The 25,221-nt window shown below is 39.5% G+C and overlaps 1 protein-coding gene across 2 annotated transcripts in view; it reads left to right on the top strand.

Moving 5' to 3' along the window:
* The window catches only part of NEGR1 (neuronal growth regulator 1), a 622,087-nt gene that overhangs the window by 432,164 nt on the left and 164,702 nt on the right, over positions 1 to 25,221 (top strand). For both annotated transcript variants that reach the window (XM_044440795.1, XM_044440784.1), the window contains exon 4: positions 19,932 to 20,063. In XM_044440795.1, coding sequence (XP_044296730.1) covers positions 19,932 to 20,063 — 132 coding nt within the window. The remainder of the gene's footprint in view (positions 1 to 19,931; positions 20,064 to 25,221) is intronic.

Here is a 25,221-nt window from a genome sequence, read left to right as displayed (position 1 = left end):
GGCAGAACATTTTTTGATTCTTAACTATTATTATTGGGTTGTATCCAGACTTAGCCATACTTCGAGAACTCTCATCCAGATCACAAGGATTTAAATTAGCCTTGATGATCTTGTGATGAGAGGAGAGTATTGCTCTGTTTTGAATAGACAACTGTCTTAGATTAGCCTTCTATGTAAGACTCGTTCCTGTGATGTTGAGGGCTGAAAATTCTCTTTCAATTATTAGGATTCCTGACAAACAGAAGATACATATTCCATGCTGTTGATTCAAGAGTTTGACTAGCAACAACCACCAGTAGTTGCTTCCTCTGAAATTGCTCCTATGTTCAGCACTCCTTGGCTAGTTCTCACTGAGCTCTGCTCCATCTATCTTTGGAGGCGTGCATAAGGACAGCATTAAAAATACTAACAACATATTATTTAAGTATGCTGGAAGGCTGGGGAAAAGGAAAAAACACCTGCTTGGTGGAGACAAGAATGAATCCTGACCATAGATAGTCAGAATGTCAGTGGATCAGAAATCAGCATATGTGAGGATACAGATGAGTGATATTGCAGGGGTTGAGGGACAGGCCAAATATGTAAAGGGCTTTGTTCACAATAGAATTATTGCCTGATTTCCTAGTTTGCATTTCCAATAAAATTCCAGACACTTTTTGGACATTTAGCTACAAGTCAAAACATTGCAAAGCATTTGACATAGCAGATTAATAATTGTTTTTGAGGGTACTACTGGCAGATATGAAATCATAATTCTGAATAAAAACTATACAATGAAGCCTAATTTAATGTGAGGCACCTCCTGCTAGTTATCCTCGGCTTGGCAGAGGTTGACACATTTCTTTTTGTAAAGCAAAAACTGATAGTCTAACATGAATGAAAATAAACTGAAATTATTTTAACTTAGTACATAAATTAGAGCATGCAGTTTTAATGGGGCATGTTTAACTTGCAGTCATTATGTAAATTCATTCATTATTATAAATATTCATTATCTAAAGCTATTATGTAAATCCGCCAAATCTACACATTTAGTGTAACACTAGAAGGAACATGAAGCAGAAGCTTGTAATCTGAAAATCTTATATTGTTGAAATGTCATCTGAATAAATTGCAGGTATTAGTTATTTTGTTCTGACATTTAAGAGCAAAGTGCAGCATCAATAGCTGAAGAATGAAACTAGAATCAAAAGAATTTGGGGTTGTCTGAAACATAATACTGCCTCCTTACACTTGTATGCACAGCATGCTTATTATAATTTCCATTTTAGAAGGCAAGAGCTAGAAATGTTAGTCAGAGGAGCTGCAAGGCAACACTTACTCTCCAAACTCCTCAAAACCCCCCAACTAATATAATTCTGGTATTTCTCTTAGGACTGGCTTACACATCACCATTACTGGAGAGGTATGTTTCTAAAGAGCTTTTATGTGTGATGGCTAAGTCCCATTGTCACTATGACACACAGAATGAATTGCCATTAGATGAATCAGTGTATTTCTGGTCTCTCTGAGTTGTGCCTGTATTCAATCAAAAGCCTGTTGTGTTCAATTTTCAAATCAGTCCATTATATTGAAAATACTGCTTAAAATTGCATTTCTCTAACATACACATTTTGTCTATAAACATTTCCTCATATACACACCCCTTCATGGATCACTACCTTGTCGTGGCGAAGGGGCTTGTGTAGCTCAAAGAAGCTATGAGCTATGCCATGCAGGGCCACCCAAGATGGACAGGTCATAGCAGAGAGCTCTGACAAAAGCTCATCCACTGGAGAAGGAAATGGCAACCCACTCCAGTACCCTTGCCATGAAAACCCCATGGACAGTACCAAAAGGCAAAACGATATGATGCCGGAAGATAAGCCCTTCAGGTTGGAATGTGTCCAGTATGCTACTGGGGAATAGCAGAGGGCTAGTACTAGTAGCGCCAGAAAGAATGAAGCGGCTGGGTCAAAGCTGAAAGGACGCTCAGTTGTGGATGTATCTGGTGGTAAAAGGAGAGTCCGATGCTGCAAAGATCTATACTCCATAGGAACCTGGAATGTAAGATCCATGAATCAAGGCAAGCTGGACATGGTTAAACATGAGATGACAAGACTGAACATCGACACCTTAGGAATCAGTGAACTAAAATGGACAGGAATGGGTGAATTTAATTCAGATGACCATCCGCATACTACTACGGACAAGAATCCCTCAGAAGAAATGGAGTAGCCTTCATAGTCAATAAAAGAGTAGGAAAAGCAGTACTGGGATACAATCTCCAAAATGATAGAATGATCTCAGTTAGAATTTTTATTATTATTATTATTATTATTATTATTATTATTATTATTATTACATTTCTATGCCGCCCCTTGCCGAAACCTTGGGGCGGCTTACAACACAATAAAATACATTGAAATACAATAGAACATAAATAGAATCCAAGGCAAACCATTCAACATCACAGTAGTCCAAGGCTATGCCCCAACCACTGATGCTGAAGAGGCTGAAGTTGACCAGTTCTATAAAGGCCTACAAAACCTTCTAGAATTAACACCAAAAAATGATGCCCTTATCATTATGAGGGATTGGGATGCTAAAGTAGGAAGCCAAAAGATATCCAAAATAAGAGGCAAGTTTGGCCTTGGAGTACAAAATGAAGCAGGGCACAGGATGGTAGAATTTTGTCAAGAGAATACGATGGTCATAGTAAACACTCTTTTCCAACAACCCAAGAGACGACTCTACACATGGACATGACCCAGATGCTCAACACAGAAATCAGATTGACTATGTCCTCTGCAGCCAAAGATGGAGAAGCTCTGTACAGTCAGTAAAAACTAGACCAGGAGCTGACTGTGGCTCAGATCATGAGCTTCTTGTTGCAAAATTTATTCTTCAACTGAAGAAAGTAGGGAAAAGCACTAGGCCACTCAGGTATGACCTAAATCATATCCCTGATGAATATACAGTAGAGGTGACAAATAGATTTAAGGAATTGGATCTGATAGACAGAGTGTCTGAAGAACTATGGATGGAGGTTCACAACGTTGTACAGGAGGAAGCAACTAAGACCATCCCACAGAAAAAGAAATGCAAGAAAGCAAAATGACTGTCTAAGGAAGTTTTACAAATAGTTGAGAAAAGAAGGGAAGCAAAAGGCAAGGGAGAAAGGGATAGATACACCCAACTGAATGCAGAATTCCGGAGAATTGGAAAAGGTCAGTTTACATTCCAATTCCAAAGAAAGGCAAATGCCAAAGAATGTTCAAACTACCACACCATTGCACTCATTTCACATGCTAGCAAAGTTATGTTCAAAATCCTACAAGCTAGGCTCCAGCAGTATGTGGACTGAGAACTACCAGAAGTACAGGCAGAGTTTCAAAGAGGCAGAGGAACTAGAGATCAAATTGCCAACATATGCTGGTTCATGGGGAAAGCTAGGGAGCTCAAAGAAACATCTACTTCTGCTTCATTGATCATACTAAAGCCTTTGATTGTGTGGATCACAACAAATTGTGGCAAGTTCTTAAAGAGATGGGAGTACCAGACCATCTTATTTGTCTCTTGAGAAACCTATATGCACCAGGGGTCAAGAAGCACCAGTGAGAACTGGTCGTGGAACCACTGATTGGTTCAAAATTGAGAAAGGAGTTCGGCAAGGCTGTATACTGTCACCCTGCCTATTTAACTTATATGCAGAGCACATCATGAAAAAGGCAGGGCTAGATGAATCACAAGTTGGAATTAAGATTGCCGGGAGAAATATCAACATCCTCACATATGCAGTTGATACCACTCTAATGGCAGAAAGTGAAGAGGAACTAAAGAGCCTCTTGATGAGGGTGAAAGAGGAGAGCGCAATAGTTGGGTTGAAACTCAACATTAAGAAAACTAAGATCATGGCATCTGGTCCTATCATTTCCTGGCAAATGGATGGGGAAGAAATGGAGGTGGTGACAGATGTTATTTTCCTGGGCTCCAAGATCACTGCAGATGGGGACTGCAGCCAAGAAATTAAAAGACACTTGCTCCTGGGGAGGAAAGCTATGGCAAATCTAGACAGCATACTGAAAAGCAGAGACATCACCCTGAATGTTCTGAATCAGTCTGTGTGTAAGCTCTGTACTTGGTGGGTCACCACAGTTCTGCACATAGTCCACTGTCTTTGAGAATGTTTGGCAGTTACCCAGCATAGATCTCATCTCAGCTTCTCAAGTGTCCTGACCTTGAGAACTCTCCAGATATTCAACAGCTTTGCGTGCATGTGTGTGATCAAGAGGCTATTTTCAGAGACAAGCATCTCAGAGAGGCTTAAAGCTCCACCCTAAATTCAGAGTGGTTCTGATCCAGGTCAGAAGTGTGCATGCTTACCTCTATGTTCAGGGTGGTTAATTTTATTCTAGCAAAGAAAGAGGAGATGGGAATATTGCAAAATCTCCTGATACATCACAGAGCATAGAGTGGGAACAAAATTGCAGAGACATATCTGGACTTGGGTTCTTCTTCCGATTGCTGTTCCAAAATTTGAATAGCCCATATAGATACAAGGAATCTTCAAGTATGATCTACAATTTAACCTCATTTCTTGGCCCATCCTCCCCACGCACATCAAACTCTAGGCCCTTGTAATGTATAAATGGCATTCAGCAGAGAAGTGAGCTGGTTTGCATGAAATTAAAAGAGGTAATAAGCTACAGTGGCATGTTAGCCATATTCCCTGATTTATATAATTTAGCCTCAGTAGGTGTAGTTTCTTCTGTCATCTGGACCCAGAGAAGGTGACTTTTTCAGATGGTTAGCAAATCACCCAGAACTCACGGCCTGTTGTAGAGTTGTAGGCTAGCATGTTCTCTATCCCAGAATGATGAGAGAATCATGGCAGGGACTTGAACTTACAGTGTGGCACCCAAAAGTGCTGCAGTAGTGAATGTGCCAACCTCAACAAGGAAGGAGAAATTGACATCTCCCTGACCCCAGAAATGCCCCTGTAATTCTCCTACTGCATAAGCTGTGTAATGTTAGGCAATTTTGTTATGTTCCTCACCAACATTATTTATTTTACTTTATCCTTTTTAAAATGAATGTCTGATTTATGTCCATTCAAGCTTTAGCATATTTCTAATAAGATAAGGCAGATGAATGACCCTTTAATAGATGATATCATAAACTAAGAAACAGGAATTGCATAACTGGAAGGCTAGCTATGAAAAATGCATAAACATTGGTGATATGTCTCAAAGGGATAGACGTGGACCAGGAGTTGCTGATAGTATCCAAAGTGAGATCAGGTGTTTTACATATGACCTAATTGTACTAAAACAGGAGGCAACTCCACTATTTGTGATGAAAAAGAAAAATTTTGGGAGGGCTTACACATGTTGCTGTGACACTCCTATTAAAAAAAGTCTTTGCTGTTTCTTAGTGCTTATATCCCCTTCCCCATTAATGTGAAGGAAAGGGTCAGGATTTTATCTGATGCTACATCAGGTTCATAATTAATATGATAGCAAGTTCAAAGGTGGAATCAATGGCTATTACAAAAATTAAGACTCCTTTTCCCAAGGATGTGTAAAAGGTACAGTCAGAAGATGTTAACCTACTCTCACAGCAGTAATGAAGATATTTTGTAATCCTGCAGAATGTCAGAAGGAAAAAAGTTTCTAAGCCTTACCATGCATTTAACAGGATGAAATGAAGTTATTGGGATGGAAGATGTGAGATAAACATATGGAAAAGGAAGAGGTAAAAGTGACTGTGTGTAAAGGAATCAGGTTTCTAGAAATTTGCCAGATACACTTATATAGAACAGGGGTGGGGAGCATGTGGTTGGACTTCATCTCCTATCAGCCCAACTACAATAGCTGCTAGAGAGCTGCAAAACTTGGAGGGTCAAATTACATCCCATCCTTGATGTAGGAAAATAAAAGTAATGAGAGTTTTAGGATTATATCCCATGATATGGTGAGAAAATGGAGGAGCCTCATGATAACAAACAATAGATACACAGAATAAATGTGTAATTTTAGGTTCACAATGGCTTACTTCCAAATTCCCGGGGAAAGGGGTTGACAAAGGCTATTGTTCTCCCTGAAAAGAGAGGAGAAATCCATAATTGCGTAAATTAATTTATTTAAATCCATTGCATCTTTCCTTGTTGGGAAAGGCAACTTACAGGTAAAATATAAATGACATACAACCAGCAAGTTCCTGACCACAAGTCCCTGTAGCTGGAACAAGTAACAAGTAACTGGGCACAGAATCTTCTTTCTCTTGTTCCTTCCATGGAGCTGGTGATGGTACAGTAGGGAGCATGATACTGCCTACTGCACAATCAAAGCTATTTTCTTGGATTTCCCCCACTTCTCTGTGAGCAGGTGTCATTTCTATTGTGAGGTTTGGTGGAAAAGGGTCTAAAATGCTATACCTCTATGTTCCAATTTATTTTATCTAAACCATAATAGCATTAAAAGAAAATATCTCTGCAGATTTTCAGTGGATGGAGATGAGAGAAGCAAAAGAGGAGAAAGGGAGATGATGAGTGATAGCAGTACCATCTGGACCATGGCATAATTGTTGGCTGTGAAAAATTCTTGACTGGAACATGAGCAGAGCAGAAGGAAGTGTTCCACTTGATGTTTACCATAGTTCAGAAGCTATTTTGAAATGTGAAACCAACATATTATCCTACCAAGAGGTTCACAAGTCAACGTGTTATGATGTCAGAAATGCAAGACATGTAAAAAAATAAATGTTGATAATGATTTATTTGTAAATGTTTATAAGGTTCAAATGCTTATTGTAGCCCACCATGATTTTTTTAAAGCCATCATGGTTTGTGGTACTTACCAGCAGCCACGGTGAATTTTCAAACCAAAATAGCTCTTGAGTTGGGGGTTGTTTGTTAATCATGCCAACAACGTACTGTTGTTTGGTTCAGAGATTTCAGTAAGGCAATGTAAATGACTGCCACGGCTTGAATATTCACAGTGGCTGCTGGGATGAACCGTAGCCCACTGTGACTTATAAAAACCATGGCAGTTTGCCGCAATCATAGAAGCTAGCCCACAGTTAGTCCTGGCTTTGTTGCCCTTTCATTTTGCAAGTATCCCCCCTCCCCACTAGCAGATTCCAGGTCTGCTTGTGTATGAGCGTGTGTGTGTGCCATTAGTGAACTCTATCCAATACAATGCCTATTATTTCTGGACGGTGGTAAAGCTCTGAAGATATATTACACTAATGTATCATCATAGCTCTGTCATTCTGACGATATATTAGTGCAATATATCTTCAGAGCACTCAAATGATGGGGCTGTCTAGGAGTTGATTCAATTCAATTACTGGACAAAAGGTATTGCTAGACAACTGAATGGCGAACGAAAGAGAAAGCTTCCCATAAAAGCCTTGGTAGAGCAGATTAGTGCAAAAATGTTGTCATTCCACATAGTGGTGCAGTGTAGTGCTGCTGCCATGATTTGTTCAATGATATACAGCACACAGTGCCATGGAGAAAAAGGGACCAAATGATGCAGAAATATATGTTTATGCATATACCAACAAATTCAATAGCAGCAATTCCCCCAGTTTTGAGTTCCAGAAAATGCTAATGCACAGTTGTGAAGGAATTGCTGAATGATTGGGGAGGCGGGAACTGTGTACAGTGTCTGTGGACAGAGGGCAGGATAAAAGGAGAATACATAAATGCTGAGACAAATGTAGACCAGCGTTTGGCAATGTGATGCACCAACATGGCTCTGAACACTTTTCTTGATATCCACCAAAATGTACTCCCCTTCTCCCTTTGTTCATTTTTTAAAAATACTAACACAATTAAATTTAAATTAAATTACCAGGAGCTGAGATTTCTGTGGAATAGGTTTCTATTGGTGCTGAACTGTGTAAATATCAGAAGATTCAGCCAGCCTGGCAGTCACCAAGGGAGGTGTTTCCCATGGACACCCCATAGAAGACCCCAGCCATTAAAAGGGTAAGGTATGGTGAAGCCTGGTAATTGGAGAATACCTCTTCTGATTTCTCACTTGCAGGAGCATGCAGCCTCCAATGGTCCAGTGACATAGGTAATGGGTGGAACATGTGAGAGACTGGGACATGAACCCATGTGATCAACTATACATTCACATATTTTAAATAGGTCAGCTCCAGTTTCATATTCCCTCTGTACCTATGTGGTCCTGAAAAGTGTGGCTGTTCAGATTACAGTGACAATTTGGACTGCTCTAGATGACTAAGAATTTATTAGAAGTATACTCATACCTTTTTTAGATGTTGCAGGGAAACCATGTAAAACAATTCAGTGGTTTTATTGGATGCACAGTGACATACCTCCCTTATGCCATCATTATTCTTCTGGCAGGAAACAGCTTGATTATGGGCACCAGGTAAGAGATAGAAGAATGAGGTGAAACATCTGTTCTCTGCAGCTGAGTTAGAATGGGTCTGGAGACTAGCCAGAAAATCTTCAGTGATAAACTGCACCAGGAGGAATCAATTGTGATTTGGCCAGGAATAGCCAAAACCTCAGAGGACATTCATTTGTTAATGTAGGGAAGAAAAATGCTAACATTGGCCATTATGAATAATGGCCCTTGCCTGTTGAAAGTCATTTTTCTCAATCTACCGCATGTATTTTACATGTGTTTTCATGTTCTAGTAGGCATGAAGGAGAATGCACCACAGCTCCTGAACAAGGACTCTTTAAACATATGCTAAAAGCATGGATTGATTATTAGTTGTGTTCTTTACTGAATAAAATCCAAAGTGACGATTCTGTATGATGGATGTAGGAACTAGACTGATCCAAAGTGACAATGTGCAACGAGATTTCATAGCTATATTATATTCTAAACAGGGCACCAGTATCTATAGTACAATTGTCTTTGGGCCATCAATTCTTTTTCATACCAGAACAGCACTGGCCATGACAGGTTTACCTATCTCGGCTGCCAAGCCATGTGCTCTGACATGCTCCTCTTTCTCATTCTCTCTCTTTATTTCTCTACTTTTGTTATAATAGAATCTGTATCATTTAAGTTAATGCGTAGGAGGAAGAAGTGAGATTCTTCAACATAGCAGAAGGCTGGCCATGATGTGATGTGGGGCACACAAGTCATGCCACTAACTGCCCAATTATTATTTTATTCTTTTGATCCTTCACAGAGTTTGTGCTTCTTCTCTTCCCTGGGCTGTTTCTGGAGGGATATGTCAAGATTTACTGTTTTGTTATTCTGTTGCATGAACATTTCTTGAAAGACCTTTCTCAACTAGGAGCGGTTATTCATGCAATACAAAACAATAGTAACATTTGGTTGGACACCTGCATATATCCAGGTTTCTGAGACCTGTCTGCCCCAAATAATGAGGCTTCCCAAGTTGTTCCTCCATAAAAAAGAACTTGTCTAGCTCTATTTTAACAGGCCAAGTTAAAATTGGTGAAGCTTGTACATCACCTGAGGTGCTGATTGTCATAACTAAATGTCCTAAGTATAAGTCACAGGAGATGCATACCTCAAGTATCCTGTTACTATGGGACAAATTAATTGAGAGGCTTCTTAACTTCTCAATTAATAGAAATACTGGTGATCTTCCTCAAAAATACTCAGTCCTGTACTTGTTATACTGAGGCTGCAACATGTAGAATAGATTCAGTGACACTTTAAAAGGCTAATCCAAGACTATCTTTAAAACAGACTTCCACAGTTTTTGACATATTGAAGTAAGCATAGTATAGTAGTTAGATACCACAGTTCCTGACAAGCAATGAAAAGAAGAGACATAGGAAAGATTTGTGGATTGCATTTTATATCAGGTGGTACGGGCTTGTGTTTGGCTTTCTGGACAAACGTTGCAGAGATCTGTTTAAAGATTACCATTGAGAAGGTTTATTCACTAAAATTCTCACCATAAGGATTTAAGATAGGGATGCATGAATAATCAATTTGGGGGATGAAAATCTGATACATTTTCCCAATTTGATCCTCGAGATTCCATTTCATTTTCTCACAATGATAGTCATTTAATAGGACATAACTAAGCCAACATGGAGATTTTTGCTTTTTAAAGAGGCTGTGATTCGTTAAAGTTCCTTTTTAAGTGCAGGAAAATTGTGTAAACTGCAAAGCTCAGTATTTTTTTCAAATTGTGGCATGCAGTATTTGCACAAATATCAGGCACTATGATTTGTGTAAAGCTTTTTTAAAAAATCTAGGTGAAATTGGCAACTGCACAGAATGGGTTTCCTGGCATTGAACATCCCTAGTTTAAAGTAGGAATGGTTAGAATTACGTTTGATCACTTGCCTGTTTCATGTTATAAAGAGTTACCAAATTTTATTCATATTTGGAATGGAAGGAATATAAGATTTTAAAACACTGTATGTGGAAGAAACCAAAACTAACATATTCATCCACCAAGGCCTAGAGCTTTAAATATTTTCTTCTTTAAAAGCCTGGCTTTCAATCCTTGCATTTTCCTGTACAATATAGCAGGATTAGTAGTAGCTATGGAATTTGGCTAGTGTGAACAAATGACAATTTTGGTTTGGTTCATTTTTTATAAGAATGTACCAACATTCCCACATTTCTTCATATTTGCAATTGAATTATTGTGTGAATTAAGCAATTCAAATGTAGGAAAAAGAGAAGCTGACTGATCTGGCTGTCCCCAGGTTAAAGTTTTCACAGTTATATTAATTTTTCCATTAAAACTGCAGATCTGTACATGCCCAATCAACATTATTCCCCCTTCAGTGGAATTTGTTTGTTTGTTTGTTTCAATTTTATTCTACCCCACAGCCCAATATCTGAGGCAAATGTATTTCAGAGCAAACATTCATAGAAACAGACTAAAAGTACCTTAAGTATAAAGTTCTGAACAATTAATTTGATGCACAAACACACACACCCAGAGAGAGAGAGAGAGAGAGAGAGAAGAACATTCAGAATGATGATCCTTGCAGAAAAACTTTCTTAACTCTACTTTGTTGCTTCTTTATTGATCACTTACAGAACACTGACATAGGTTCCTGGACTGTAGAGATGCCTGCCTTTCTTTTCTGCCTCCATAGAAGGATGACTGATCATGCTGCTAACCATACAGCATATAGATATTCATCAAGTCTATTTGTTTAAGTGCATAACATTCTTCCCAACAGAGAGCAGCTACTTTTATCTTTGCTATGAATATTGAAAAGTAGATAGATGTGCTTTATATCAGGATTCTACCCTTAAGGCAACCAAATTGATACCTTAATATCTCCTAGCACATGAGCTGGTGAAAGATGCCTTGGTAAAATGACTATAAATAGAAAATCCAAAGTTACTTCAGAGTGTGGTAACTTTATGGATCTCAGTAGTATATAATTTAGCCTGACAGCGGTTTGGTTCAGAGATAAAAAAGTTAATATAACTTTGAGGTAGGGGGAAATAAACTGGGTTTTCCCTGAAGTTTTAAAACTAATTTGTATACTACCCTCAAAACTAGCAATTTTCAAGCAATATTGAACTGGACACTGTGCTTGTAGGAAAATATATATATAAATTGTCCCTGTGAGTCATTTTCTCTCTGAATAGAGCATAAAAAGATTTTTTTTCAATAAAAGACTCTTTTGAGGATTACCACTTAGTATTAAAGGGAGTCTGCAATGCAGTTTACTATAAAATTTTGATTTATTACATGCTAGAGGATGTTCTCTGGAAACAGACAGGTTTATGCTGGCATTACTGTTACTTACTATTCTCATGTCATTGTACCAATGTATTACTGCATTACCATGATGGACAGTAATGCATCAATTTAATAGCTTTAAAAGATTTGTTGCATTAATGATGCATTTGTATAATGATGGAAATCCATTTCATGATACTTTTTTGAATAAGTACTTAGATATGTGCACATATATAGAAGGAAAAGAGAAAGATTGTTTTCTTTCACCACAAGTACCCACCTGCTATAGGTGTGGCTACTGAAAGTGTACTGAGAAGCCCTAGGCTAGTTGGAGCCTAACTCACTAGCCTAACTCACAAGGCTGTTATGAGAATAAAAGGAAGGAAAGACCATATGTATTATGCTGAGTTCCTTGGAGGAAAGGTAGAGATATATCAAATTAATAAAGAAACATTTGTTCCGTCTGGGTGAAATTCCAACTGTAGTAAAGAAGAAAAAACTTCCAAAAAGTTTGCGTATTTAAGTGACCATCAATAAAGAAGTGATATGCAAAACATTTTCATAGCTTATACAATAGATGTTTTCTTTCCAGAAATCAGAAAAATATTCTGTACTGACGAGTAGTTAAGCAAGACTGGGCTTGGCTGGGCTTGTGCCAATCTTGTGGGAGGCTTCAGCTTCGTCCTTGTTTACTCTTTGAAGAATGGTGAAGACCGTTTTGTCAGATCAGCCTTCAGTGTTGGTTAGTTTATTCCTTCTGAGCTGTAGGACTTTATATGAGGTTCATAGTTGGTTGTGCTGTAATAATATTTCTGTCCTAATAATGTTTTTAAAAGTTTCTTGTTCTAACTGTGGTTTTGCTGGTAGTTGCGGTGGGCAAGCATTTCTGTCAGATCTGTGACACACCAATTTTACTGATTCAGATTCCGAGACAGAATTGGAATATTTCAATGGGACTGAAGAGCAAGACTTTGCTCAAGGCCCTGGGATACCAGAGAGATGGAAGGACCAGGGATTAGCTCAAGGGCGGACAAAAGGGCAGAAGTGGAGACTAACTTGGGACACAATGGAGAGGCAGGAAGCGGGAGGGTCAGTTGAGACTGGAGGATCTTCAAATGGATACCAGCCACTCTTCTCATAGCTAGTCCATGCCTAAGCAGCAGCAGTGATGGGAAGCCCAACTGGTTGAGAAGCTTGTGGGAAAAAGCACTCACTTTTCTTTCAGAGCACTCCTCCCCAAGGGTTAAGTCACAGGTCCATCCATAAGGAGAGATTTAGGAAGTAATCGCTAGGTTGGGTTCAACAAACCGTTTTGTGCATGCTCAGAAACTCAGCTAGATGAATGATGTGTAGAAGCAATAGAGTTTTGCTGAAAAGGGCTCAAGGCTGGTGATTGCCAGAGGGAGAAATGTGGCTCATGATACTTTAACATGATTACATGGTACTTTATAAAGGTATTTATAAATTCCTTTTCAAATGTATATTTTTGTGTTCAATTTTCTTCCATCTTTGTACACATTTGTGGATTTACAGTTTATCAGAACATTTCATGCATCTCAGTACTTTACTATTGTGGTTACTGTGTAGGTTCAGGAAGTGCAATTGAATTTCTCACCCAACCCTAATCTGTAGATTGAGGAAATTATTATGGTTGTAGTTCCTAAGCAAACTTATGCTGCTTCCTTAACAAGTGGCTGCTGTCCTATGCTATGCAATACTGCCTGTTTGCAAGTGGGAAAGAATGCTATGGGACATTTGACAGTCAATAAATTGATATTTATTACCTCTCTTTGCAGCTCCACCTGGGAAAACTTCATAGTTCCCCACACTTAGAATCCACTAACTTTTCTGCCACCCAAGTCAAGAGTTTATAAATGCATCTTGCAACCTACATAAACCTGTTAAGCTTGATAGTGACTCCTCTATATAATAGCTTTTGTAGCACATAATTTTATTAGATTATTGTAGTACCTTCAAATACATACACCCACATGAGCTTTTGTTCTAAGAAACTCTGACAGACACTAATTACAGATTTAATAAGAACTACAGGAGCACCCCTAGCAACTTTTCTACATTTCATTTCACTTTTAGTGTTTTCTCTTTTATTCTTCCTTCACAGGTTTCTGTACCTTGTTACAAGGTGCATCCATTTTCCCTACAGTTATTGTTTCTGATGACATTTTTCAGCTGGGTTGATGACTGCTTCCTAAAATTGGCAAGTTATGCTGCTTGTGTGGTAGTACTTCACTGGCTTCTGAAGCCTGTCACTTCTGTCAATATCAGAGTGGCAGCAATATTGACCTTGGCTAAAGCTGAATGGTACTGCTTTCAAGACTGCAGAGCAAACTCCATTAGCATTGCAATCGTAGAAATGTCTCAGACTATGAAGGATGGGAAAATCCCACTATGCATGGTTCAACTGCAATGGAGGCTGGGAACCACAGTGCTCATGGTCAGGTTTCCTCTTTCGATACTACTGACCATGAAATCCTCCTGAACCATCTCTGTGGATTGGAAATTTGGGATACTGTTTTCCACTGGTTCCACTCCTAGCTGCAGAGTAGGATCCAAAGAATAGCATTGGACGGTTGTACCTTGGTCTCTTGGTAAATATGCCATGGGTGCCACAAGGCACTGTTTTATCTCCAATATTGCTTAGCATATATATGAAGCCATTGGGTGTGGTCTTTAGGTGTGTGCAGTCAAAGTGCCACCAGTTCACTGATGGCATTCAGTTCTTTGAGTGCATCTGAGTCAGGAGATGCCTTTATACATATTGGTAGCCTGGCTGAAAACCAATAACCTGACGTTGAATCTCAGTAATATGAACAGTAATTAGTTGGAGAGTAATTCTGAATGATTGGCTTCTGTGTCTGGGAATTAGCAAGTTGGCCTGTTCTGCATGAAATTGAAAGCATGGGTATGTTGTTTGAAAATCTTATTATGCCCCTCATCATAAGAAAACCAAGTGATTATCATAGTGCAGAATGCTAGGGATGAGTGAACATGGAACGTTCAAGTGCACTGAAGTTCTCCAAATTCTTCCATGAAGCTTGTATGACCTTCATTGCATTCATGAACATGAGAGTCCTCCCCTCCCCTCCCCTCCTGAAAAAAGTGAATTTTCCAGACATGTGCCTCTTTCCTAACTGAAATACATAGAGATATATAAAGTTTCCTAACTGAAAATGTACCTTCCCTCCATAGATTAAAACATGGACATCCAGGTGTGCGAAGGGGTTGCATGAGAGCACCTTTGTGCAGGTGCATGCTTTCAAATATGAATGCGAGTTTGAGGAATTGAGAAAATTGAGAATTGCATTCTTGCTTGCATTGGCTTTTAGTGATATGATAGGGACATGCTAATGTGATTTATAAATGGGAATTAAATGCTTATAGATTCCTATGAAACAGCTTTTACCAACTTCAACTGATATGTCAACTTCACCCGTTCCCTCACAGCGATAGCTTAATCTCTTTGATCCATGTACTGTTAACCTGGACTGAACTCTAGCTAGGCTATTGTAATGCTATCTTGTAACACTAATCTTAAGATAGTTTGGAAGAAGCAGCTCGTGTAGAATGATTCGGCAAGGCTGCCGAGAAGCCTGCCTTGCCATGCAGACATAACACCTGTGCTGAAGGAACTGCTCTGGCTGCCAGTTTTCTACCAAGCAACATTTAATGCATTTTTACTGACATGCAAATCCCTAAACTTCTTATGATCAGGTTACCTGAAAAAATAATTTCCCCTGTTAGATTGCTATGATCTTTAGGGGTGGCCTTGTTGTGCATGCCACATCCTGCAAGGTCCCATCTGGCGGGAACATGACCATGGGTCTTCTCTGTGCTAGGGCCCAACTTCTGACATGACCTCTCCTCTGGAATATGTCAGCCACTGATGAGTGTGTGCCTTTAACAATTATTACAGACTTAATTAATTGTTTGTTAATTAACTGTTTGCCTGTTTTTCCCAATCATTCACTTGTTCAAATGTAGGGTTTCTATAATTGTTTAATTTGCTATAAGCCTCAATGTTTTATTTGCTATATAAGCCTCTATGGGATTTTAAAAATAGGAATCATTGTCTAAATATTATAAACAAATGGATTCCTGGCATATGAGTTATACATACAAATGGACAAAGGGATGATTGCTATTTATCCTTTCCTACATGAAGAATGACTGTCTGACCTGGAGCATTGTGTCTGTTTCACCTTTTATATTGCAAATGTGCATTCCATTATGCTTCCACATTTGCATTTTTCATTCTGTGCAAAAGAAGAAAAATACACAGATTTTGTGCTCATTTTCTCACACAGGAAAATTCATATACCTTTTGTATGTTTTTTTCCTAAATATACATATTTTTTCAAGAAACCTTTTTTCCTAACATATGCCCTTTGGTATACTGTTTTCCATAATGTACACAGTCTTGTAAACACTTTGCTCAATGTACACATTGTTCTATGCTTTCTTTTTTTAATCAAAGAATTGAATTGCAAAAGTCAGAGAAGTGCATAAAGTGAAGATATCTGCAATCTGCTCCACATATTAGTTCAGAAAGCTTAAATTAGGTCAGTTCATACTAAAACCCAAACAAAGTACTCCTTCAAGCTAGTGTGTGCAGCTTTTCTTGTCTTTGACCAATGAAAACATATGACTTTTCTAATTAGTTTTAGGCAGACTCTATCAATATTTTCAAGCTTGTTTAGAAAATCACTGATCAAAACTTGTTCTAAATACAATACTGCCCTTATAACACTGGTGCCTATCACTAGGATACTAGAATGTATCCTTTTACTGAAAGCATCCATGTATCACATGCATGCTTGTAGTTGATTCATGGCTGCTGAATGAGTGAACTGTAAAAAAGAAAGCACAGTGCTGTGTTAAATCTACAAATGCACTAACCATGGCAAGCCCTTGCCATGTAGAGCCAAACTGGACTTGGGTGGATGGAAGTACTCCATGTGCTTTTTTCAGTGTCAGTGATCAAAAATATATACTTCCCCTGGCCTTTTCCTCAGTAAATGCTGGCAGGGAGTGAAAGAGATACTTCACAGGTGAGGATTGTGGTAGTCACAGGATTTAGTTGACCAGCCAGGCTCTCCAATAACTTTAAGCCCCTTCTAACAGCTCGTTACACACACAAATCATTATTCAATAATGAAATCTCAAATGTTGAACATGCATGTGTTACTGAACCCATGAAAAGAAACTAATGTTAGTCATTTTGCAAGCGATGTGCTTCCATGCCATGAAATCTGACAGTATCACTCTTATCCTTTTAAATAGCTTTCATGTTATGTAAGCATTTTTTTATTATTTTCAATGTGCCTGCTGCAACCTGTATACTTTATGGATAATGACCCTCAAGTAATGTTGAAAATATTCTATTATTGATTTTAATAGTCTCTGTTAGTGATGACTACCTAATCTTTGTTGACATAATGTTTACCAGTTTCCAGATCAAGAACTATTAAGGATTGTCTTATCTGAGTGCTGTGGCTGTTCTCCTTGTAGTTGGTTGCCTGAAGCTTTTTTTCCCAATATGTATAAGCAGTGAAAATTCCTGAAATTCTCGGACAGTTTTCCAAAAAAGAAAATCAGACTACATCATGGTAGTTCCATGGATGCATATAACAGCTATTCCTGAAATGTGAAGTACAACACCACAGGTATTCAGAACAGAAGCATCCATATTAAACAGATTATAGATATCTCCTGCTGATCCTCAAATTTTCAAGGTATTCCATGATGAGTGCTGATCTGAGGTTAATTTTATCCAAACACATTATTTGTTTTCCAGTTTTTGATCCACTGCAAGGTAATGCAGGGGTATGGGACCTACCTGATACATATTTTTAGTAAGGATCTGTTATTAATCATAGAATTATAGCACAGTAGAGTTGAAGGCAATCAGGTCCAACCCCTTGCTGTCACAGGACACCAATTTACACCATCCCACTCAGATGGCTGTTCAGTTTCTTTCTGAAGGTCTCTAGCGTGGGAGAGCCCATAACCTGTCCAGGCAACTGGTTCCAGTATTGTATTGATTTGACAGTGAGGAAACATCTCCTGATATCTAGCCTGAATCTGGGTTGTCACAGCTTGAACTGATTATTCCATGTCCTACACTGGTATCAGCAAGAAGAGATCTTGACCTTCCTCTTTGTGACAGCCTTTGAGCTTCTTATCGAGGGATATCTTGTCCCCCTCCCCACCAGTCTTCTCTTCTCAAGGCTGAACATGCTCAATTCTCTCAGTCTTTTCTCACAGGGCAGTGTTTCCAAACCCTGAATCATTTTTGTTGCCCTCCTCTGAAAATTTTCTAATTGTTCTGCATCTTTCTTAAATCTTGGTGCCCAGAACCATTAGAACCATTATTCTATATGGATAATAAATATTCTAATTTATTTTGTAGATGCAGATGAAAAATGGGTACCTATTTCCATATGTGGTGAGATTGTGAAAATATTAAGAAATTTTAGATAATTATTTAAGGAGATTAGCAAGATATTGAACTTAAAAACTGAAGCAGATCCTGAAATACAAGCATTGTTATTAATATTTTATGAAAAAATGGTAATGGAATGTTAAAGAATTAATAATAAATTTGATAACAGCAGCAAAATTGATAATAGCAAAGAACTGGACGGAGAAATGGGACCTTCAATTAACTGAATGGTATAAAGAAGTTTGGAATATAGCTGTCAATGATAAATTGGTGTGCGGGATTAGGGTGAATAAAGAAGAATGATTTTAATCATATATGGGGTTTGTTTATTGCATATGCACTAACAAAAGGGAAGGATATTAAACCTTTTGTTGATGCAATGCATTTTTGGACAAAAGAGCTAAAAACAAAGAAGGAAAAAATGAAGGAAAAAAGGCATGTTCCCAGTCGAGGGGTGCATTAAATCTGTGTTTGTGTGTGTGTGTGTGGGGGGGGGGTATATCTTGTGTTGTTTCTTTTTTGTTTCATTTTGTAATTGTAGTCCTTTGAAAATAATTTTAAAAATATCAACCCACATTCAGGGTAGATATCAGGAAAAGTTTCCTTACTGTCAAATCAGTAAAACACTGAAACCAGCTGCCTAGAGAGGTGGTGGGCTCTCCCACACTAGAGACAATCAAAAAGAAACTGGACAGCCACCTGAGTGGGATGGTGTAAATTGGTGGCCTGCAACAGCAGGGAGTTAGACCCAGTGGCCTTCTTGGCCCCTTTCAAATCTACTGTTTTATGATATGATATATCTATTCTAAGGAAAAGTTCATTCATAATCCTGACTGCTTATAATAAATTTGAATACAGTATTGCTAACTTATGTCCATAATTAGCAGTGCTTAGCTTTCCTGGGTGCTTAATTAAGGTTTTTGTTGTTGTTGTTGCCTACTCTTCATTATAAATAATCCAAAGGCAGGGCACGAGCAATAAAACACAGTAAAATGATACAATGTTGGCAGAGATACAATTAAAAAAGGGAGAACAATAGCAAGTAGTACCTTGGAGAGCACCATGTTTATTTTTCTCTTACTCCACCCTACTTCCATAAGATTTGACAAGAATGCAGCCTGAGTATGGGGTTTATCTGTGGACAGTTTGAGTAAGGAGGCCTGGAGCACATAAAGTACTCTAATCTCTGGCTGGTCCTTCCTTGATTTTGAAATCAGGCACATGCAGTGTAGCTTTGTATACACATTTAAGCATGAACTGGAACATAATGGATATTGAAGCTGTTAACAGAATACTTCGATTCAAAAGCTTTAGTCAAAATGAAATGCCTTTCCATTACAAAGATCTGAAATACGTGCCAGCCTTTTTCTAGTTAAAGTGGAACTTGTATTTTATAAAAGTCAATAAAAACTGAGGTGTAATGGTGAATTTTCATCTACCCTGCTAGAAGGCTGTTCAACTCAATTGCAAAATGGGCATAGATTTATTTGATGTATGCTGAGGTTATGTAACGCCAATCAATTATAAAGAGATGTGTATATTCCTTCCTCTACTAGTCACGGTTACAGTATTGCAACTTAGAAGAGGCTGCACAATATGAAGTTGTTTTCTGTACACAGGAGAGGAGTGAGATATGCTATTGGTCTTCCCTTTCATTCTTGGAATAGCCTTGTCAGCAGTTTCCAGTAGCAAGTTAAGAACTGATTGTTTATACTTGGATGAAGCATCTTTCAGCCACAGAGAAACTTCCTTTAAAGGCTTTAAAAATAACATAGTTTGTTTTCTTTAATTTCAGCAAAACCATTCGAAAGTGGACAATATCTGGATATCTATGGAATTACAAGGGACCAAGCTGGGGAATATGAATGCAGTGCTGAAAATGAAGTTTCAGCCCCAGATGTGAAAAAAGTAAAGGTCACAGTAAACTGTAAGTCCTGTTTCTCTTTCTCTCTGATTCTCTGTGTGTGAAACAAAAAAGGCAAATAAATAGGTATTTGTAATTAATGAAAATCATGGTGGTGAATGACTTTGCAGCCAGCTAGTGTCAAGAAGTTCTGTGTGATGTGAGCCCCTTACCGACATTCAGCTGAGGCAGAATATCAGGACAGCAGCAGGGACTGCCACAACCTGTCTTCTACACATACAGTTGTACCAGAGGGAGCTTTCTAGAAACAGTGGCACAGCCAGACCAGACCTCAGGACACAAGTCTGAAGTGTCTGGGTTCAGAGCAGCCCTAATTAAGCCTTTCCTCTCCTACTAGGCCTTGTTCCCAGAGAAAAGCAAGGGAGCCAACCAGGCAAGCCTGAATCCCCATGGTATGACATTTTAAAAGTTAAAGACTGCTGTTCCTGTGCTCACCACACTAGAAAGGAAGGATTCAGTGGTTCATATGGCTGCTACTCAGAATGTTAAGTTTTTTTAAAAAAATTAAAAAAAACATGTTATGATATCAGGCTAACAGAAGGAGGTCTTGGCATCACCACCAGTTTGTTTGTTGATCTGTTTTTAAGGAAGAAAGGAAGACTGGCAGGTGGCAGCAGAATGGGGGCTGGTGGTGACAGCAAGGGATGGGCAGGAAAGAAACGTGCATCCCCCTGCCCCAAAGCTAGCTACATCTCTGGTTAGAGATGCTAAAATGAATGCATGGCACCAAGACGCTGCTTCCATTCTGAGAGCATTAATTATATCCATTCAAACATCATGACGGGATTCTATTTTGAACCTTACTCACTAGCTCAGAAATTGCATTCTGTCCTCTCATAAGAGGGTCTGATGTTTCACATTATATGTCTTTCTGATCCTGAAAATGGATTTGAGGCCTACTCACATAGTCCCAGGTAGTTCACTAGACATAGAAACATAGAAACAGAGTGAGTCAGAAGGGGTCTCCCGGGCCATCTAGTCTGACCTCTGGCTCCAGCCAGCTCCGCTCACAACATGCCCACCATATGCATGTCTAACCCATCCATAAATACCCTCACCAATGGGTCCTATGTCCTTCTCTCCAGCCATGAGACCCCTGAAATTTCTGGCACCCATTACATTGTCAATAATGTATTTGTGTTGAATCCTGGATCAGCTTCCAAAGTAGGCAAAGCTGAGTACCTGTCAAGGGCCCACACCTCTCTAAGTCCCACTGGCAAGAGCTTCCTGCCTCTTGCTCTGGCTCAATGAGTAGTGATGAGAAGAGTGAACAGTCGATGCCCCTGCATACTGAACCCATTGCCTGCCTGCCAAGCAAGCAACTAGTAGCAATGATGAGAAAGCACCTCTTCGATGGGCAATAGCAGCTCGCGATAATGATGGTGAGAAGGTTGATTCACGCAGGGTAAACTTCCTGAAGAGCCATCAGAAACCTAGAGCTAGCACTGGTTGAATCACTGTATGTTAAGGTTAAGGCTGAGTCCAAAACCTTGCTCAGTTCAACTTGTTTTAATGATGTGGTGAAGGTCAAGTGAGGTTTTGGAGGGATAGGGTGACCATTTTCCACATATTTGCATCCCTAGTATGAAGGCATGTATTTCATGTGACTGTACACATACACTCACACATGCATGCGTGCACACTCACTGATTTTACTGATGTCATAGCATCATTCTGGGAGTAGGAAGTTGGCTGTTTCCACTGAATGTGGCAGCAGCAGCAAAACAGGGGAAAGGCAGAGATATTCCTGTTTGTCACTTCTCTTTGTCACAATTTGTGCCAAGAGGACAGCTCTAGTTAAAGTTCTATAAAGTTCTATGACGTTCTGTGCAAAATGTTTGTGAGGTCCTATTTCTTCCATAAGTATAAGAATTTTGCACAAATATGTTCAAAACCTCTTCCCTATACTTTTTCATGAATTATTTCCATGCCTCCTATCATTGTGCCTCTGACAGTCTTGCTCTGAGTGGAAGGATGCCCATATTTGTGACAGTGAGCGGGCTAGCATGCTGTGCCTTTTCCTACAGTGATGGCAGTCATGGTGCCTGCAAACGTGCAAAACAAGCCTTCCACCCCAGTCCAGCTCTAGTCATGCATAGTTAAGGATGATTAATTGGAACACAATAAGGACAAAAATGCACATGTGGACTTCAAGAAATGTGTTGTGGGTGAACTTTTCAAAAAGTGTGTATTCAATGTGTTCTGCATACATGCAGTTTGATATCTGCATTTCTGCCCTGAAAAGTTAAATGTGTGGTTGGATGAAGGGTAAGATAGCACCAGCCCAGTTCCATCACCTAGGGCAGTGGTGGCAAACCTATGGCATGTGTGCCACAGCAGGCACACAGAGCCCTCTCTGTCAGCACACAAGCCAAGCCACGCCAGCATTGCCCCAACAGCAGAACATAGGATAACAGCGCACATAGGGGCCATGCGCATGCTCATAAAGGAGTAGCGGCACCTGGTAATGATGTCACAAGCCGCGACTCAATAGCCACAACTCGTCTGAGCTTTCGCATGGTCAGTTAGTGCACTGACAATGACTGTGAGGTGTTTTTTCTAAACTGAAACCTCAGTTTGCAGGTTTTATTGTGTTTAGAATGGGCAGAAATGAGGAGCAGTGCAGAAAAAGCTTCTCAAGGAAGTTTTTTTTTCAAAATTGCCCTCTTTTCAATGGTATTTTAATCCTAATTAGGGTTAGGGCTGTGCACCAGGGTAGGGTTAGGGTTAGACAAACAAGGTGTCCTGGCATGATTTTTATAGTTGGAATGTGTTTAGAATGTGAGGAAATGATGAGCAGTGCAGAAGAAGCTACTCAAGGATGGCTTTTTCAAAATCACCCTCTGTCAGCACACAAGCCAAGTCACCCCAGCATCACCCTAATAGTTGAACATCAGATAACAGCGAGCATAGGGGCCATGTGCATGCTCGGAAAGAAGTAGCAGCACCAGGCTTTGACATCGCAAGCCGTGCCTCATTAGCTGCAACTCATCTGAGCTTTCGCATGGCTGGTCAGTCTGCTGCCAAAGATTTATATATATATTTGCTTGGACTGGCTGTGAGTTGTTTTTTCTAAATTAAAACCACAATTTTCAGGTTTTATTGTAGTGTTGGCACTTTGCAATAAATAAGTTAGTTTTGGGTTGCAGTTAAGGCACCCATTCTCTAAAAGGTTCGCCATCACTGACCTAGGGAGTTCTTTTTTAGCTTTTCTTAACACCTACCCATCCTGAACATGTCCACACTACCCATTTTATCTTGGTACTAGTCATAAATGCATGTGCTATATCAAAGTAAGACTAAGTGCCACTGTTCTGCCATTGACATCCAGCTATCACTTTCTTTCCCTGCCTGGCCTTAGATTCTTCTGCAGCTCTACTCACCTGGAAGAGGTCAAACAGATTAAGGGCACAACCCTGTGCATGTTTATGCAGAAAAGAAGTCCCACAACTCCCAGCATGACTCAGCTAGCATGGCTGAATGCAGAATGCTGGGAGTTGCAAGACATTTTTCTGTCTAAATATGCTCAGGATCATGCTCTAAAACTCTTCTAAAGCATTTTGGCACTCCTATTACCTGCAAGGTCTTATCACTCCATTGGGATGGACTGCAGTATACATCACAGCAGTTAGTTGCAGTTCAAGCACTGCGCTGATGCCGAAGAAATAAATGCCATAGAATATGCATTCCACAGCACCAAGTTAAAAATTAAATGGTACATGAATGCAGCTAGAAGTTAAGGCAGAGGGATGTGTGCATGTACATGACCTGCTTGGCTAAAGGAAACAACTTTATCAGTTAAAGAATTAGCCCTGACCCAAGATTATACAGCTATGCAAATAGTAATACTATACTATAATTTATGTAATTAAAAAGATAAAATAAAATCATAGAGTTTAATAGAATCCTAACTCTGTCCACTAATGTCATATGTTCCTGTAAACTAGTTTTGTTGTACAGTGTGATCCTCCTCTGTGCCTCTTTCCCTCTCCTCATTGCTCAGTGTTTCTTGCTTTCTGGTACTAGCAGAAATGTACTAGTGCAGCAATACAAACTGTTTTTATAAGTCTGAGCTGTAAATCTCATATTCTGATCAAATGTTGTTGTCTTCTCATTCATTTTCCCAGTATAGTAGACAGTCTCCTCAATTTAAATCAAGTAAGTTCACGTAAGACAGGTTCATAGATACTTTGCCTTGTATTCATTTTATGCACTGATAGCATCATAGCTATGAAGTGAAATCACCAATTTTCTCTGGCATAGTATTTCTGTGACAGAAATTACACCAGAGTTCTATGAGACATAGTCAACAGATCACACTTGCCAATATGGACCAAAGACACTGGGATATACAGTGACTTCTGGTCAGGTGATTGCCCCACCCCTTTATTCCCATATTGGTGAGTGGCTGCCCATTAACACTGTGTGAAAATGGGCAGAGCCACACTGCATCCCTGGATGGTCCTTGCAGTCTACAGTCTCCTCTTTGGCAGCTTCAGTTTGTATCACAGTGATGGACACTCTACTGATAATTCTTAACATTTAATGTAAGTCCATTAAAACATTCCAAATATCAGTCAGGTGCTTCCTTGGACTACAGGATTCTCTGAGGGAGGGGATAAAAACAGGCTGTGAGTTTTACTTCATGTCATGCCTGTGGGTTTCCCAGAGGCATCAGTCAAGCCAAAATACAGACTATATAAAGGAAGCATGTGTGCCATGTAAGGAACACACAGGGGCAATCTCTGGCCCACAAGGCAGGCATTACCCATCACCTCTATAGAGGGTTAACCCAGGTGGGGAACCCGTGGGGAGCACATCTGGTCTATTTGTTGTTGTTGTTAGTCGTGAAGTCGTGTCTGACCCATCGTGACCCCATGGACAACATTCTTCCAGGCCTTCCTGTCCTCCACCATCCCCCGGAGTCCGCTTAAGCTCACACCAACTGCTTCAGTGACTCCATCTAGCCACCTCATTCTCTGCCGTCCCCTTCTTCTTTTGCCTTCAATTGTTCCCAGCATTAGGCTCTTCTCCAGTGAGTCCTTCCTTCTCATTAGGTGGCCAAAGTATTTGAGTTTCATCTTCAGTATCTGGCCTTCTAAAGAGCAGTCACGGTTGATCTCCTCCAAGACTGACTGGTTTGATCACCTTGCAGTCCAAG

Source organism: Varanus komodoensis, unplaced genomic scaffold (assembly GCF_004798865.1).
Source record: "Varanus komodoensis strain SLA01 unplaced genomic scaffold, ASM479886v1 scaffold1, whole genome shotgun sequence".
NCBI lineage: Eukaryota > Metazoa > Chordata > Lepidosauria > Squamata > Varanidae > Varanus > Varanus komodoensis.
This window is presented reverse-complemented; position numbering and strand designations above follow the sequence as displayed.